Here is a 19616-nt window from a genome sequence, read left to right on the forward strand (position 1 = left end):
GAGTTCTAAAGTGAGTAGCACCCCCATCGCCTCCTCGTGTTATCTAGAAGCTTAACCAGGCTGGGCAGACCACGTGTGGTGCTTGCATCCGAGGAGTTCTAGACGAGGACCGAGGGGGACCTGCACATTGGATTACCTACCCGGACGACTGCTGAGCCTATACAGCATGGAATATCTATTTGCTTTGGGTGCTTTGATTTGTGGAGCGGATAACAGCCAACGCCGGTGAGTGTTGGAATTACCCCCGAGAGGAGCCCAGGTGAGACGGCGCTCAACCCAGACCGAGGCCGCCTCGCTTCTCCTTCGTTGTGGACCTACAGCCTACAGCTACCGTCTACAAGAGGGCCCAAGTGTATTCATCTGTGGATCAAGATCCTGCGGGCACTGTGTTCTGTACCTGAATTCTCCCCAGGAATCGTTGGCCAGATGGGATGCAGCTGACGGCTCTCCAACCCCCCCCCCCCCCCCCTACTGACTTACAACCAGCAGGACCCCCTTTAGTATCCCGCTATAATCCTTAAGTACCATCGCTATAGTTCCCTAAAGAACCAGGTTGTATACTTGCTTCCTGCGTAACCAGAGATTGGACATTCAGTGTTGATTTGCCTACGAATACTCATTTGCCTTACAAGTGCATTCAAATCATAAATGTAATTAAGTGAATGTTGTATATACCTTTTGCTATATTAAACCTTCGACTGTTATATTTGTGTGGACCTGATTTCATATGTGGGAAAGTGTTCATCATACTTAGATATCGTGTACTGTATGGCCAGAAGTTAAAGTACATCAAGCGGTAGTGGTTTAATGATACCATACTTATCAATACAGTCAGGGAATTGTACCCCTCAGTTACAATTGGTCCTTCGAGCCGGATGGTAACTAGTGTAATATTAATATAGTGTTATTAATATTGAAATGGCCTATGATGAACACTCCACGAAACGGTCCTCCTAACGTAGAACGCCCGCGGCGCAGACGACAGACACCTCAGTACTTAGAGGATTACGCTGTCAGTCAACTACCTAGCCTTCTACAGACGGTAAACGCGGTAAAAGTAGAAAGTAAAATTATGTCTGACCTTAACGACCAGGTTACCCCGACCACAGAGGCCCTAGTGGGTTCTAATGTAACTGACCAAGCTCACGGTGGGGACCAGGAGGGAACAGACATGCCTTTACCCCCCGCCAATACCGAAGAAGTAGTCCCCGACCAGCTCCGGGAGGAAGACAACCCTCCAGAGGTGGAACCCTGCACGGAACAAGATGAGGAGAGCGCCGAGGAGATAGAGCTCCAGGACTCCCCAACAAGTACAGCCAGGAGCGGCTCACCTCTACAAGCGTCTTCCCCCAGCGAGGCGGAGAGGATGCTGTCACAGGCGTTCCTCGTCAGCCTGACAGCCTCTACCGAACGCGATCGACTCCAGGGTGAACGCGATCGACTTCAGGGTGAACGCGATCGACTCCAAACACAGCAACGGAGCGAAGAAGAGCACATACGCCTGGAGATGAGACGCCTTCAGACGGAAGAGAATATGGCAAGAGACCGGTCCGACACCCAGCGCGCCGCTGACGGTGCCCAAAGAGAAGCAGAGCGCGACATCGCTCTCATCCAGCGCGAAGCCGAGCGCGACAGACTACAGGGCGAGCGCGACAGACTACAAGCGCAGCTAATGGAGCAGCTGATCACCAAGGCAACACCCTCTCCCTCCGCCAGGGGTTCAAGGGCCTCGTCGAGACAACAGTCAAGGGCAGCATCCCCTAACCGACCAAGCGACCCTGAACTTGACCACCAGAGAGAGCCTATACCCCCCGCAGACCCCCTTCCCCGACCGGTCCAAGCGAGACCCAGCTACAAGGAAGGAGCAGCATACACTGCGGAGAGGCTAAATAAACGACTACAGGATCTAGAGGACCTGACAGAAGAAGAAGAGGGAGAGGAGGAGAACCAAGCCCGACGACAGCACAGTACTCCACCGGACCAGGAGGTCCAGTACAGCCCAGGCTATACCCCCGCGGCGCTGCGCTACAGACCCCCGACTCTATTCACGGGTGAGCATGACGCACGACCAGCCCCGAGGAACAGCACCTGGACCAGCGGGCCATGGTACCCTGCCGGTACCAGCCCACAGAGAGGCGCAAGAGGAGACTTGCCTAGGAGGCCTCTCTCCCAACGCTCACCGATGTGCCAGCCATCCACGGCGTCATACATTGGCACACCGACGTTTCCAGACTTCACCCATGAGAATCGAGCACAGTACACAGAGCTCCGGATGTGCTTAGAGACAATGATGGTGGATGTCGTTGACGAACGCCACAAGTATGCAATATTACTGAAGCACCTGAAAGTACCCCGAGCGCACAATATAGCGCTAGCCTATGCCACCTCTACGACCCCATACACCGCGGCTCTAGCAGCGCTGGACCAGAGATATGGACGTATATGGGATTACGTAATCCAAGAGATAAGGCATATTGACCGCCTACCCCCAGCAACAGACAATCGCTCACTAGACGACCTGTCTATAAAAGTGCAGTCCCTGGTAGGGATGCTGGGAGCGCAACGAGAAAAGGGTATGCACGAGCTATACGCCAACTCTAACGTCGAGAGGATTTTAGAGAAGCTGCCGCCCGCCAGACAAGAGCGCTTTAGGCGGCAAAGAGACCACCGTGATCCTAACGGTCCCGAACCATCCCTCCTCGATTTAGCCGACTTCCTGACGAGAGAAGTCAGCAGCCTACGCTTGGATACATTCGTGCGGAGCACACCAAGCTCCAGAGAGGGACCTAGGAGAGTAAACGATGGAAGAAGATCAGTGACTGTCATGCACCAATCAGAATCAGTACCGAGCAGTAAGAACCACAGTACCCCCTCGAGAAAAGAGAAGTGGAAGATGGTGTGCCCGTACTGCGAGAAGGAACACTGGCTGTCACAATGTGACCTGTTCAAGAAGATGAATGCAGAAGAAGTGAGCCAATGGATAAAGTCCAACAGGCGCTGTTACCGATGTGCGCGCAGTCACATGGCAGCCGAGTGCCGCCTAAAGAAGAGGTGCAGTCGGTGTGACGGAGCCCACCTAGATGTCCTACACGACAGTAACAGAAGAAAGCCTGCACCTGTACCATCGAGCAGCACAAAGGCAAGTGTCATGTACATTGACCCCGCCAGCAGCAGCGGCGCCCAGGTGCTCTTAAAGGTAGTCCGTGTAACATTGAGCCACCAAGATAAAGTCATGGACACTTACGCCGTCCTTGATGACGGGTCAGAGAAGACCCTTCTCCTCGCATCCGCTGCGGCCCAGCTGGGACTGCGGGGGAGCGAGAACCAGATGACGATTCGGACAATAAGAAGAGATTTAAAGACGATAAAAGGCGAGAATGTCTCCTTCACTATCGCAGCAAGCGGGCAGCCAGAGAGACGGTATAGGATTACAAATGCTTTCACCAGCCAAGAAATAGGACTATCACAGTACACCTACCCCATCACCAAACTGATGGATAAATATGTGCACCTGCGTCAACTAGAGTTGTTCCGATACCGATACTGGTATCGGAAAAGCCGCCGATACTGGCTAAAATGCTGGTATCGGTATCGGCGAGTACCCTCTAATGCTGCGCTCCGATACCATATGACGTAATTTATCAACAACACTGTGGTCTGTTGAGTAAGCATTATAAAACAAACGTGTGCTTAATCGATTAAAGTGTCAATGCCATTTGTCATTTTAACAGCAGATACTTTCTTAAATGTCATCGTCCCGACAGAGCGGTGTTGACGGCGAGCTCATGGGTTCGCTTGGTGGCTGGTGTTATTAGCATTGAACGGCTAACCGAAAGCTAGCTTTAACATTACCTTGGCTAAAGTTGGGGCTATTCATATAATCCAGCAATAATGGCTGCAGACCTGCAAGCAAAGTACAGCAAGTTGGCAAAGGAGTATTCCAAGTTAAATCACAATGTCACCAGTAACGTTACAGTCTTCTATGGTCTTCCCATATACCGGTAGCTCATGCTAGCTAACGGTAACGTTGTCATTGCACAATTGCACGTCGCGTACACAATTAATGACATGTTGCGGACAGCCATATCGGCGACAATGTTTAGCTTTTAGTGCCAAATGATAAGAGTCTGAGGCGGAGTCTCAAAAGAGAATGTTGAATATTTATTGTGCAAAAATCAAAACAGATCCGACTGCTACTGAACGGAGCCTTGTAGACAGACTGAGTAGGGTATATCTGCAGAGCCAGTGGGTAGCGAGTGCAGCAATGTATAATGTCCGTGTGGATCATTGGAGTAGGGTATATCTGCAGTGCTGAAGCCCCATACTCATTGATTAATGATACTAATACAAATCTATACAATCACCTGTTGTTGAATAAATACCATTACTTTCTAGTTATGACTAAAAAACAGTATATATAAAACAGTATTTGTTAAAAAAAAAATATATATATTATATTTATAAAAAATTTATATAATATCGTTTTTTTTTTTTTTTATGTATGCACTGGTATCGGATAAGTATCGGTATCGGCCGATACCCAAAGCTTAGGTATCGGAATCGGATCGGAAAGGAAAAAATGGTATCGGAACATCTCTAGCGTCAACTACCTATCCCGCTCATAGACGGCGCCACCCCGACCCTGCTGATAGGCTCCGACCATGCAGACCTCATAGTCCCGATAGACCGGGTCCATACAGGACCCAGAGGCTGTCCTGCAGCCGTCGAGACCCGCCTAGGATGGACATTACAAGGCCCCCTCGCTAAATCTCTCAACCGAACAGCAGCCACTAGCTGCCTCCACTCCAGAGTGACAGAAGAAGACACCACTCTCCTGCAGCATGTCGAGAGGCTATGGACACTAGAGACAATGCCCTTTAAGAACGAAAAGAAAGACATTCGTTCTAAAGAAGACATTTACGCCATAAACCTCCTCGAGCAAGGGACAAAGAGAGTCACAGTCGGCGGAGTGATGAGATACGCAACTCCACTCCTGAGGCGAGAGGGAATGCCCACCTTTCACGCCACGAAAGAAGCTACGGAGCGGTATCTATTGAACACAGAGCGGCGCCTAGCCAAAGACCCCGCTCAAGAGAGTGTGTACCGCGCTGAGATTGAGAAGCTAATCACAGCGAGACACGTAATGAAGATTGACATTAAAGAGGCCGATCAGACGACCGAATCATGGTACGTGCCGCACCACAAGGTCCACCACAACGGCAAGGATTGCATTGTGTTTAACTGCAGCTACCAGATCGGATCCCAGAATCTGAATAAAGAGCTCTTGCCCGGCCCCACACTCGGCCCCTCTCTACTAGGCGTGCTACTACGCTTCCGCCAGGACAAGGTGGCTATCAGCGGGGATATCAAAGGGATGTTCCTGCAGGTGAGACTAGTGGAGGAGGATAAGCCCCTACTGCGGTTCCTATGGAGAGAGAGGATCGGAGATGAGCACCCAGCCATCTACCAATGGGAAGCCCTCCCCTTCGGAACCACATGCAGCCCGTGCTGTGCTACATTTGCACTGCAGAAACACGTCGCAGAGGACCCAGCAGCAGATGAAGAGGTCCGACACAGTGTGAAGAACAGTTTCTACGTGGACAACTGTTTACAAAGCGTTTCGACCCAAGAAGAAGCCGAGGCTCTCCTACTCAAGCTACGCGCCTCCCTGATCAAAGGCGGCTTTGATCTCAGGCAGTGGGCCAGCAGCGACCCGCAAGTATTGCGCAGCCTCTCCCCCGCGGACAAGGCAGCCAGTAGCGAGACCTGGATGGCGACCATCCCAGGAGAAGCCCAAGAAATGACACTAGGACTAGTCTGGCGCTTCAAAACAGACTCGCTCCACTATAGACACAAACCCCTGACCACGGAGCAGGGAAGGTCGACGGCGATACCGACCACCAGACGGAGTGTGTACAGAACACTCGCCAGACAATATGACCCGTTGGGATGTATTCTACCTTACACCACCAGGGCAAAGATGATTGTACGAGCACTATGGGACAAGGACCAGGGCTGGGACGACCCAATACCCGCACACCTTGCCTCCACATGGAGAGAGTGGGAGACGGAACTCCGCTCACTCCCAGGCGTCAACATACGCCGCAGCTACTTCCCACCCACAGTGAGGCCAGAGACATGCAAGATGGATCTACACGTCTTCAGCGACGCCTCCGAAGTAGCCTATGGATCTGTGGCCTACTTGCGTGCCCAAGAGAAGGGAGGAGAGATACACACCGCTTTCATCCTGGCTCGCTCAAGAATAGCCCCACGAAAGCAACAATCTATCCCGCGTCTAGAGCTCTGCGCAGCCCTAGCAGGAGCGCATCTAGCCACGTTAATCCAACGTGAACTCACCATCCCGGTGCAAAGAACAATCTTGTGGTCAGACTCTACGACAGTACTCACATGGATCAAGTCTGATTCATGCAGATACAAGGTCTTCGTGGGAGTCAGAGTCACAGAGATTCAAGAGTTAACAGAAGCAGCAAGCTGGCGGTATGTGGACACCAAATACAACCCAGCTGACGTCATCACCCGGGGAATGTCCCTAGATGACCTCACCCGTCACAACATCTACAGTGACGGACCAGAGTTCCTCAAGCTCCCGGAAGAAGAGTGGCCTACGCCCACCCCACGGGAGGCGAGTAAAGAGGAGGCTGAAAACAAGAAACCTATGTTCTGTGGATTGAGCACAGTCGCCTCCACAGACCCCAACATAGATGATTGCCTCACCCTACAGAGTGCGCAGCTAAAGACATTCCTGTGGCACCACCCAGAGATTCAGCCCACCACTGACATTTCAGCAGCTGACTACGAAGAAGCAGCACTTCTTCTACTACAACGAGCCCAGAGAGACTCGTTCCCCGATGAGCTAGACTGTCTACAGGGAGGAAAGCCCGTCCCATCAGACAGCAGACTGCTCCACCTGGCACCCGAGAGTGACGCCCATAATCTCATCAGAGTGGGTGGTCGTCTGCGGAGAGCCCCCGACCTACCGGATGACGTTAAGTACCCGATAGTCTTGAACAGCCGACACAAGGTCACAGAGCTGATCATAAAGAAATACGACGAGGATGTGCACCACGCAGGAGCAGAGAGAGTCTTCGCGGAGATCAGACGTCGCTATTGGATACTTCAAGGGAGAGAAGCAGTGCGACGCTTCCAGCGAACCTGTCTAGACTGCCGAAAGTGGCGCGCGCAGCCCAGCATACCCCGGATGGCTGACCTACCTCCCTGTCGCCTCCGACTCGGCGACAAGCCCTTTCACGCCACAGGCATGGACTGTTTTGGCCCGTTGTATATAAAGAAAGGAAGAGGAACCGAGAAGCGGTGGGGTATTGTATTCAAATGCATGACCACCAGAGCGATACATATCGAACTCCTTCCAACCATGAGCACAGACTCATTCCTTATGGCCTTTCGAAGATTCACATCGCGGAAAGGAAAACCGTCTACATTGTTGTCTGATCACGGGACAAACTTCAAAGGCGGAGAAAGAGAGCTGAGAGAGAGCTTCCAAGCTATGGGCCCAGAACTTAAGACCCACCTCGCTCCATCCCAGATTGACTTCCAGTTTAATCCCCCGAACGCACCCCACTTCGGTGGAACCTGGGAACGAGAAGTACGTTCCATAAAGACAGCCCTGTACGCCGTGCTTGGGGCCCAGACTGTGGCGGAAGAAGTCCTAATGACAGTCCTCACGGAGATCGAGGGAGTATTGAACTCCAAGCCCCTCGGTTACGTCTCAAGTGATGTAGCAGATGTCGACCCAGTCACCCCCAACACACTCTTGATGGGGCGGCTGGACCCCGCGCTACCCCAGACAATGTACAGGCCTGAAGAAGCGAACGGCCGAAGAATGTGGAGGTACAGTCAAGTACTGGCTGACAAGTTTTGGAATAGCTTCCTACTCCACTATCTACCGTCTCTACAGACCCGCCAGAAGTGGGTAAAAGAGAGAGACAATTTGACAGAAGGAACAGTCGTCATGATTATCGACCAGTCACTACCCAGAGCTATGTGGCCGGCTGGCCGCGTAAGCAAAGTGATCACCGGTGCCGATGGCAAGGTCCGAGCAGCTGAAGTGCTCGTCCAAGGGCGGACTTACACACGACCCGTGGCGAGGCTAATAGAACTGCCAAGACTCCCAGACACTATCGATGACGACCATGACCCCACGACTTTGTGAGTTGACTGACCCTTACAGCGGACCTTGAGTGGTAGACAGTGCGGTTAATCTGTCTCTGCTTAGCTAATTAGGTGGGACTAATTAGGGGGCGGCTGTTGTGAAGGATCAGATTAAACCGAATATATATATTTATTTATGGATATATATTTAATAGTATTTGTATATCGTTTGATATCCCTTGTATATTCTTTGTACATATACACTGAATATCCCTTTAGTCTACTACAGCCCATAATAGTTCATTCTCTCATTGGACAAGAACCTGGCGCCAGCAGACAAGCCCCTTGAGTCAAGTTCAATAGTGCCGACGAACATGTCAGGCGTGTACCTGTTCCGCAACAGTAAGTTACTTCCGGGGTAGGCCTGATTGGCCCCGACAGGCACGTGACGCGGCAAACTCAGGACGCGCAACGAGGCTGCTGAGAGCTGTCGCGCGGAAATAGGCTGTCTATTGCCATTCTCTAACACAAACTCTAACCTTAACCAGCTCCTTAACAGCGCCTAAACTTAACCGTTCTAACCTTAACCAACTCCGAAACAATGCCTAACCTTAACCTTAACCTTAACCATGCCTAACCTTAACCATAGAAAGAATATTGCCATTCTCTAACACAAACTCTAACCTTAACCAGCTCCTTAACAGCGCCTAAACTTAACCGTTCTAACCTTAACCAACTCCGAAACAATGCCTAACCTTAACCTTAACCTTAACCATGCCTAACCTTAACCGGCGAAAGAATACACGTTAAAAAAAAAATCACGTTAAAAAAAAAAAAATCATGGGATTTGAACTCGCGTCAACAACGAACCGCAGGACCACGGACCGCTGCTATGCCAGGTGAGCTAAAGCGCCGAATGAGAGTCATAGCGGATTTGGACGGTTACGTAATTCCACAAGCTCTGCCGAGCGTGCCGCGCGGCAGAGAAAGTTGCGCGTCACGTGCCTGTCGGGGCCAATCAGGCCTACCCCGGAAGTAACTTACTGTTGCGGATAAGCTATACGCGTCCCAACTAGCCCCGGTTCCGCGTAGGAATACGGCTACCGAAATACGAATGGTACTATTTGTTCACCGTGCATATAAATATGGCGCAAGTAAAGTAGAACTTTCTTTTAGTCCATTAGTCCTTTACCCTCCAACCTAGTAACAGACGTGAAGCCTCACCCACGACCCACGTGTGGTGCAGTATGGCCTATGGCCTACACACTGCAGCACCCACTCCACACTTTAGATCACACAAACACACTTACACTTTATATTTATTGATAAAGGATTTGCACTACAACTCGTACACCTACTGTGAATTGTACCTAAACTGCACCTCGTCCATTTATGCCTTGCACTATATAGTATTGTATATTAGTACACTGCACAGTATTGTATATTGTATGGTAACTACGTCTACGAACATTGTACATATGTCTAAACTGAACACTGTGACCTCTTTTTTTACTTCTAATTTTTACTATGTCTTTATTTCATACTTATCTTGTCATGCACAGTCTCTGGAGCGCAACAGTAAGAAGCATTTTGTACAAAAGTATTCTGTACTTCTGTATGACAACTATTAAAGAAACTTGAAACTATTTGGCCCCAGAATAGGCATTGAGACCTCGTGTAAATTCATAGCTGAATTGTCATAGTTTGGCACTGTACCGTCGAGTGGGACGTATTTCTATTAAGTTAATAATAGTCTATTATGTATGGTGCATCGTGCGGTATCGAGTTCTAAAGTGAGTAGCACCCCCATCGCCTCCTCGTGTTATCTAGAAGCTTAACCAGGCTGGGCAGACCACGTGTGGTGCTTGCATCCGAGGAGTTCTAGACGAGGACCGAGGGGGACCTGCACATTGGATTACCTACCCGGACGACTGCTGAGCCTATACGGCATGGAATATCTATTTGCTTTGGGTGCTTTGATTTGTGGAGCGGATAACAGCCAACGCCGGTGAGTGTTGGAATTACCCCCGAGAGGAGCCCAGGTGAGACGGCGCTCAACCCAGACCGAGGCCGCCTCGCTTCTCCTTCGTTGTGGACCTACAGCCTACAGCTACCGTCTACAAGAGGGCCCAAGTGTATTCATCTGTGGATCAAGATCCTGCGGGCACTGTGTTCTGTACCTGAATTCTCCCCAGGAATCGTTGGCCAGATGGGATGCAGCTGACGGCTCTCCAAACCCCCCCCCCCCCCCCTACTGACTTACAACCAGCAGGACCCCCTTTAGTATCCCGCTATAATCCTTAAGTACCATCGCTATAGTTCCCTAAAGAACCAGGTTGTATACTTGCTTCCTGCGTAACCAGAGATTGGACATTCAGTGTTGATTTGCCTACGAATACTCATTTGCCTTACAAGTGCATTCAAATCATAAATGTAATTAAGTGAATGTTGTATATACCTTTTGCTATATTAAACCTTCGACTGTTATATTTGTGTGGACCTGATTTCATATGTGGGAAAGTGTTCATCATACTTAGATATCGTGTACTGTATGGCCAGAAGTTAAAGTACATCAAGTGGTAGTGGTTTAATGATACCATACTTATCAATACAGTCAGGGAATTGTACCCCTCAGTTACACACGCGATTGGGTTTAGTTCTTAATCCACTGTCATTTGCAGTGTTGGTGTAGTGCTTGTATTTATTTTCAGACATCACAATGCCTCTTGAGGCATGACTAAATGTAAAAACGTAATTTTTTATCATACAAATATTGTCGTATTTATTATTATTATGATTATTTAATTCCAAGGATGTCTGTATAATCGAAGTGAACACAATCACCATGATTCCTCCCAAATAAAGCCCTTAAGAACACGGCGCACACCAGTCTATCGGACTTACGACTGCTCTTCAGCGCTCTTAAATCCTGCTCTTAGCTACGAGTGAATCGCAGAGAAGGGACCGTTCGTGAATCCCAAAAAGTGAAGCTACAAAGAAATTTGTTCTTAACTTTTGTCTTAAGTCCGTTGGTGAATGAGACCCATTGATGAGACAGATATTGGGATGACTGTGATACAAACTTAAACAAAACATTATTGCTAATGTGACTTAAAGGCGAATGCCACCCATTTTAAGGATTCACATATGTTCTTCCTGTGCCCCGGAGACAGTTCGGTCAGTATTTGTGAACACTCACCACTCACCACCTAAAGCTAGAAATCGGGAGTGAGAGAACCCTCCGATTGGTGATGTCATTGGGATATAAATGCTCTTACAGTTACACCCAAATGAGGTTTATAGTCTAGCATTGCTGTAGGTCGTTGCATGTCCCCCTCTCCCCTAATGTCTCCTGCCACACTCTACTGTCTCAGAAAGCAGAATTGTGTAAAAAGCCAACTTCCAGGTCTCTATGTCAGAATGACAACAAACCAGCGTACATGTTCCCGCACTAGCTTCCGGCAGTGAGACTCGGAAGCCAGCTTAGATGTATCCATTGCACATGATGGGCAGAAGCTCAATAATGCTGCACAAGACGGCTGGTATTTACGTTGCAGTTGGGACATCTTCAACCCCTCGAGTGTCCTGCCCTCTAGTCTTCCTTATAATAACTCCATGGCGATACATCCGAAATGCCAGCCATGCATGTTGCCAGCTCAATTTGTCGCACTACTCTACCAGTTATGGCACTCTGTGCATAAACTTCCGCAGGTTTTCATGTGTGAATCTAAGCCTGTGAGCCTGTGTAACAGGAGATGACTGTATCTGTGTATCTCTCTGGCAATGCTCACATCCCTCCAGGCAAGAGCCGAAGAACAGAATAGCAGCCTATTGAATTACCATGAAACGCCACAGAGGAAATGCTATCAGTTACCTGCAAGGCATTCTATAAGTAGGTGGCGTTGATGGCATCATAATTACTGCATTTTCCATAACCCCAACCCTCCCATTTAGAATGTTAAAGCTACAATCTGTAATCAAAATGTTAACAAAGACGTTGCCCCACCACTGAAAACCAAATAATGGAATTGCAAATGTATTTATTTATTTATTATTTTTCATTTGAGAGACTTCTTGGTGCAAGGATAGACTATGTGCCAACTAAACTGTAAAATATTGATGCTGTAAGTCTACTTAGAATTCCTTGTGTGTAAAAGTGAGCTAAAAACAGATTGGTTGAGTTGTGATGAATTGTAAAATTAGAAAAGGCTTAAAGATAAATGAATAAATAAGGATTCAAATCTATGTGCATACAGCCAACATCTGTACGGTAAAATAAATGACGACGGCTTGGCTTTAGTAAGATAGTTGTGTTGGTTACCTTGACGAAGCTCATGCGGATGGTACACATCTTGGTGAGCTCGTAGACGACCTCGAAGCCGTGGTTGACGGACTGGGTGAGGAGTTGGGCAAACAGCTGGTTGTTGAAGATCTTGAGGCTGCAGCCACTGGGGATCTTACACACCGTTGTGGCATGGAAACCGTGCTGGAAGTTACAGTTGCGGCTCTGGACGAAGATGCTGCTGTCGCTCAAACACTCTGCATAAACCTCCCCGCCAACATAGTACAGGTGCAAACCTTGGAAGGAGAGGAGAGAGCCTAAGCATGAGTCGTCAGTGGTAAAGGGTTAGTATTTTATTAATGATGTGGAAAGGAACCCAGTTGAAATTATAGTTTTACAGAACAATCGTATTTTCTGCAGAGTAGCTTAGATTTAGTATTTTACCATGTCCGCCCATCACAAACACGCAAACTGTCTAACGCAGTGGTCGGCAACCTAGCCCGCATGCGGCTCTTTAGCCAATCAGCTGCGGCTCCCTGGCCCAATTTTTTATTTCTTTTTTTATATCGATGTCATACTGTGACACTGAAATGAAAAAAAAATTCATCAACTAAGATATTTAGTCAACAAAAGGCTTACCTGTATGCCTGATATGTGGTGCGAAATTTGCGAACAACGAAAAATTTACTTTTTATTTGATAGATTTTCCACAAATAAGGGAAGGACTCTAATAGAGCTGCATAGTTCAGGGTTTTATTTCAAAGTAGGTTTACAGATGCAAGTGTTTTTTCTCCTTTTCTGTGTTTTATTTCAAAGTAGGTCTACAGTACACATTGTAGTCTTTTTTCAAAGTGGACTACTTTTATTTTATAAATGTTCCACAAATAAGGGAAGGACTCAAATATACCTGAATAGTTCAGGGTTTTATTTCAAAGTCGGTCTACAGACACCAGTGTTTTGTCTCCTCTTCTGTTTTTTATAAAAAAAATAGGTCTACACAGCCAGTATTTCTTCTCCACTTCATAAGAGTTTGAGGTTTTCCTTTGTTATAACAGGTAAAAACAGCAATTAAAAAGTCAAATTTTTTCTTTTTGTTGCTTTATAATCCCATTAATGCAACAAACTGTGTGCTATAAGTATAAAGTATAATAAATCGCAAATTACTTTGGGTATGCAATTGTCAGGCGTTTTATGTGGGGTATGCTTGGGGATATATAAAATGTTATACACTGTTATCTTCATTTTAAGGGTAAATAGGTTGTGCGGCTCCCTGAGCATTTTATTTTGTGGGACGGGGGAAAAGTGGCTCTTTTGATAGTAAAGGTTGCTGACCCCTGGTCTAACGCCTGTCCCCGTCTCCCTGTGAGTGGATGTCTCGTGGTGATGACCAAAGTGGTGGACGTCCCGTGGTGATGGCCAAGAGGATACGATCCTCTCTATGTCGTCCCCATACCGCAAATGGATCCGTTATTAGCTCTATTCTATTTTCAATCTTTCAAAATGTTCTTATGTACCCCAGTTGCTATTGCATGTACATATTTGTGTTTTATTACACATATATGTACATAGATACCAACTGTTTTGCCTGTTTTATTCTCCACCCATTGATCATCCATAGTAACACTACTATCACCAACATCCAAGAAGGGAGATCCCCCCTTGAACGACCCTTCTAAGGTTTTTTCCTATTGCTAGGTTTTTAGTGAGTTTTTCCTTACCTTCACGTGGGCTATGTCTGGGAGTGTTGCATTTATTTATTTTACATTTTATTTTGGATTTCATGGTGTTTTTTGTTTTGTTCTTGATTTATTGTGATGTTTCTTCTTGACTTGTTTAAAGAAGACGTGTCCGGCCCATGGGGACATTAACGTGTGTTGTCGGGCCTTACAAATACATTTGATTTGATTTGATTATGATATACCACAAGTCCCAAACTGACAAGCCCTCCTCCTTTACAAGAATGGCTAACCAATTAGACTCCACTCCTGTTGTGAAACATGAGAATTATCTCAAGCAAAAGTTTAATGGTGTGCTGACAGGGATGCACCTAAAAGGAAAATCTAAGTAACGTTATGTGTTAAGCAATCAAATAAATACCAGGTCTGTTAAGAATTTATTGTTGTCTTTACACCAAAAGTATTGATAGTGGTACACTGATTCGGATCGATGAGCAGTCTCGAAAATGGTATCAATTGATTCAATATAAAATATAAATGAATGATCCCCCATCCCTACTCAACAGGGAGGACGCTGCAGTCTGGGAGCCCCCAAGGCTTCCATATCGTGACGTAAGGAGAAGGTAGGTCACTGTGGCCACAAGCGATCAGGATAATTTCCTGGGCTTTAGGACGAAAACCACGGAAAAGCTATATAAACACTATGCAGGCGTTGGGTGCTGGTTGGACTGCCTGGGACTTAAATGACCTGTACAACCAAACTGGAATGCAACTGAGATGGAAGACGTTCAACCAGTGTTCTGAAACACTATTATCTGACACGGTGGTGGTCTCAAACCCTGGTGTGACTGGAAGCCACGTAATGGTCGATATAGGGGTAGTAGGCCCCATGATACCATATTATCCTGATACTAGGATCACCATATCGTTAGCCTCATACGATAATTGCCTAAGTAATTTTTCAAGAGTTTTGGAAAAGAAGAAAAAACTAATTTTCCAGCAAATGTGTAAGTTTTTTATTTTGAAAATAAGTTCCACAAGGTGTATCAACAAGTTTGCAAAAATACACAAACACAACAACCATTGCGTAACAAAATAAGGTGACTTTTAAATTAAATATGTCGTGACTTGTGCATTTTTTCCTCGTACATACATACATACATGTCATACACTAGGCAGTTGTTTCACTTGCCTAAGTCATGCGATCGCCGTCTGTGTATGTAACGTTAAAAGGCACAAGTCACACGAGTGAGTTAGGCAGATGGGGATTTTTTAACGTAACAAGTGTTCTGATTGGCTGAGGACATAGGCACTAAGCCAGGGCGATGCAGCAGTGTGAGGAGAGTACAGTTAGGCAGAAATCTCAATTTGGCCAAAAAATTACTTAGGCAATTATCATATGAGGCTAACGATATTGTAATATCTGTTTTTTCAACTGCAAATTATGTCCCCAGCGGAAAACGTCAACATCTTCAATAAAAATATATATATACATCTGTTTTATCTACCTAGATAACGTTTTCAGTCTGTTCACCTCATTACAATATTTTTTGTATTATTAGTTTTTGTCGATATAATATTGTCATGCAAGATATTGCTGTATGGATTTTTCCTCCCGCCCCTGTAGTACAACACACTAGTACACACAACATCAAGGGGAATCCTCCATGGAGCAGGACAGACCGGAGCTAAACAACGCTGGTCTGGACTAAGGCTTCGGGGAAGACTGCTCATCATTCAGTGTCACATTTTATGTATCATAATCCAACTGTGGGCAAGGATGTTTTACGATTTGCTGTTAAACTTAATACCAACTAAGTACAACCTGGCTTTACAGTACCCTAAAAGCCATCACAACATATCATCTTGTGTGTGTGTGTGTGTGTGTGTGTGTGTGTGTGTGTGTGTGTGTGTGTGTGTGTGTGCATTATGAGCAAACTTGTCTTCTCACCCAGTGCCCTCTGCCCGTCTATCACCCGTTCACCAAACCACCACATCTCACCAGTGGACAACTCACAGTAACCATGATGATGTCTGATCTCTATCCAATGTCTCCGCCATTTATACCAAGAAATAAAGACATATATCCTATAGCTTCCAGCCATATAAGCCTATTTAACTACAAAAGTTGCAAAGATAATAATAATTTAGGACCTGCTCAGAGGTCATCAATCGGCACACATGCGATGCATGCATGCAATTCGTATCTGCGATTAACCCATCCCGTCGTCCTTCCCCCCCAAGGGCAGCCGGGAGCAGACAGGCGTCAACGTGAGCCGCGCCAGGGGACCAATCCAAGTGCTCCTGTCCGTCTTCGTCAAGGACGCCACAGCGTTAGCGATCTATTGTTGTGCATGTTTTTCCATTGGGTTTATCTTATCGGGGGGGGGAAACCCTTGCGAGCACGGGGAGAACATGCAAACTCCACACAGAAAGGCCTGGGAGATACCCCACTTGGGTAACTGGCATCATGGAAACCTGGTCCCCAAGCGGGAATCGAACCCTGGACCTTCTTGCTGTGAGGCGACAGTGTTAACCACTACACCACCGTGCCGCTATATAAGATGTGTTTGCTCTCGCACACAGACACACATACACACACGGACGCACTAGCACACAGACACACAAACAAATAAACACATACACAGAGCTACCATGAATAGATGCCAACTAATATACCAGCAAGGTATTTCGTTGTAGGGACTCTCTCAGGACCATCAGTCATTTGACACTTTAAACAACATTTGAAGTCCTAATCTAGGATTTTATGCACATAACTGTATCAAGTGGGGGTATATGGATACATCCTTGTGTCCACCATATATAACGTATGAGGTACATCATGCCAGTTAGGGTACAGACCCTCACCTGTACCTTGTATATACTGTTTAATTTTACTCATAGTATATCATATTCAGATTAAAATGATTTTTTTTATTGCCTATATTTATTGTTTGTTTTGTTTTGTTTGTTTCGTTTTTGTTATAACCGATAGGGCATACAGACCCTCATCTGCACCCTTGTTTGTTTTCTCATATTTTTATATTCAGAGTTAATTATATTGTTTACACTTTTAGACAATACACATTATTGTCTATATTTATGTCTTTCTTCTATTACCCTGTCCATACCTGTACCTTCCCTCCCCCCGCCCCCATGCTGCTATGATGCCCGAATTTCCCCAAGGGGATCAATAAAGGAATATCATATCTTATAATATCTTATACTTGTGGATAGAAAACAAGCTGAGTGTTGTAACCTCAAATACAGACCTATTTCACCTCGGCAACATAATACGATTTTGGGTTTAAACTATGATCAATTGATATCAAATTGATATCAAACACTTCCAAGTAATCACATAATGGACTGCTTGTCCGTCCTACCTTTGCCTATGTGCCTGCGCGTGTGTTCGATGGTGGAGTTGCGGTTGACATTGGAAAGAAGGCCGAGACAGAAGCGGTTCTTGTTGTTTGACGGGTCTGTGAAGCCGTCCACCAGGACGCTGCGGGACGAGGCGTGGAATGTCTCGCCAACGCGGCTGTTGAGCTCGTAGTACGCTATGGAACACCAGTATTCCGGCTCCTCGTAACATACCGGCCGTAACTCTGATGAGGGAGACGAGGCAGGGAGGAGTTAACAAGAGCCTGCGATGCTCACAAAATAATCACTGGATGGCCTTGGGTGTTGAAGATCTAGGCCACAAGCGTGAATATGTATCTCAGTGGATATTTGAAGAAAACACATTCCTGTGTAATAATGTCAGATAAGACAGATAAGATAAAAAAAATATATATCTAAAGTTAATTAATCAAAAATCTAAAGTTTGCGTTATTCTACACAGTGTTCTCAGTTCTGAAACAGAAAACATACCCATACACTCTTCAAATACACTTCTGGGTATTAAAGAAAAGCATATAGATATACTGTATGATGTATATCCCATGTCATATACATTGTATAGGATGGCCTACGCTAAATTGTTATAGGTAAAATAAACGTCCATAAATTGTGTGGATTCACGTCTGCTTCCCCTTCCCAGTGCATGTCTGCGGTGGTTACCTCTGTGCGGGGTGGACAGTGTGGGGTGGGGTGGGGTGGTCACCTCTGTGCGGGGTGGACAGTGTGAGTGTGGGGTGGGGTGTTATCTCTGTGCGGGGTGGACAGTGTGAGTGTGGGGTGGGGTGTTACCTCTGTGCGGGGTGGACAGTGTGAGTGTGGGGTGGGGTGTTATCTCTGTGCGGGGTGGACAGTGTGAGGGTGGGGTGGTTACCTCTGTGCGGGGTGGACAGTGTGAGGGTGGGGTGGTCACCTCTGTGCGGGGTGGACAGTGTGAGGGTGGGGTGGTTACCTCTGTGCGGGGTGGACAGTGTGAGGGTGGGGTGGTTACCTCTGTGCGGGGTGGACAGTGTGAGTGTGGGGTGGGGGTGTTATCTCTGTGCGGGGTGGACAGTGTGAGTGTGGGGTGGGGGTGTTATCTCTGTGCGGGGTGGACAGTGTGAGTGTGGGGTGGGGTGGTTACCTCTGTGCGGGGTGGACAGTGTGAGTGTGGGGTGGTTACCTCTGTGCGGGGTGGACAGTGTGAGGGTGGGGTGGTTACCTCTGTGCGGGGTGGACAGTGTGAGGGTGGGGTGGTTACCTCTGTGCGGGGTGGACAGTGTGAGTGTGGGGTGGTTACCTCTGTGCGGGGTGGACAGTGTGAGGGTGGGGTGGTTACCTCTGTGCGGGGTGGACAGTGTGAGGGTGGGGTGGTTACCTCTGTGCGGGGTGGACAGTGTGAGTGTGGGGTGGGTTTCTGAGGAGTTGCCTGGCTTTGCGTCGTCTTGATTGGTCGTCTCCATCATACTGTATGGGGGCGGGGGTGTCCCTGCTGGAGGGCCGGATGACGGCACAGAGGAAGAGGATGAAGGTAAAGAGTTACTGAGTGCTCATATAACAAAGGTTGGACAAATAATCAATCCATGTAATAATCGTGATGATGGCTTTTGCCGATGCTGCGTCGAAGCACAAGATTCAATAATTGATTTTCTAATTCCAGGTTTTGAGCGTGTCCTTCTTCCTGGCATCGTGTGTTCATTTAAACCCTCTTACAGTAACTGAAGTCAATTCTATTGACTCTATTGATTTTTAAGCATGAAGTGTAACAACAACGCATATTAGGTACTTAATAATAATAATTACGTAGTGAACTTGGTGTGATAATAATTAAAATCACAATGTATTGCAAAAACTGAAAATTGTGATGCCCCCGAGAATCATTTGATAATCGAATTGTAGCCCAAATAGTCGGAATAGAATCAAATCCAATGGACCTATCTCAAACCCTGCCCTCTTTTCAAGAAAAGAGGGCAGGGTTTGAGATAGGTCTATTGTCCCTGGTGATCATAGCTACTGGCAGACCAGGCTGGTCCTCATAGCTTCACCGGTACCATGTGACCATGTACACTAGTCTTATACAGTCTGTCGCCTGTAAAGGATCCAAATCACACAGCGGGGGTATTTCCATTTAAGAGTGAGTTTACACCAAC

General features: G+C 47.0%; 1 protein-coding gene across 1 annotated transcript in view; it reads right to left on the reverse strand.

Annotated features, from left to right (window-relative positions):
* The window catches only part of smad9 (SMAD family member 9), a 30664-nt gene that overhangs the window by 5973 nt on the left and 5075 nt on the right, over nucleotides 1-19616 (reverse strand). The window contains exons 5-7 of the mRNA XM_084320764.1: nucleotides 18845-18958; nucleotides 17475-17696; nucleotides 12452-12708 (exon numbers count right to left, since the gene is read on the reverse strand). Coding sequence (XP_084176890.1) covers nucleotides 12452-12708; nucleotides 17475-17696; nucleotides 18845-18958 — 593 coding nt within the window. The remainder of the gene's footprint in view (nucleotides 1-12451; nucleotides 12709-17474; nucleotides 17697-18844; nucleotides 18959-19616) is intronic.

The sequence above is a fragment of the Notolepis coatsorum genome, assembly GCF_963971535.1.
Source record: "Notolepis coatsorum genome assembly, chromosome: 8".
Classification (NCBI taxonomy): domain Eukaryota; kingdom Metazoa; phylum Chordata; class Actinopteri; order Aulopiformes; family Paralepididae; genus Notolepis; species Notolepis coatsorum.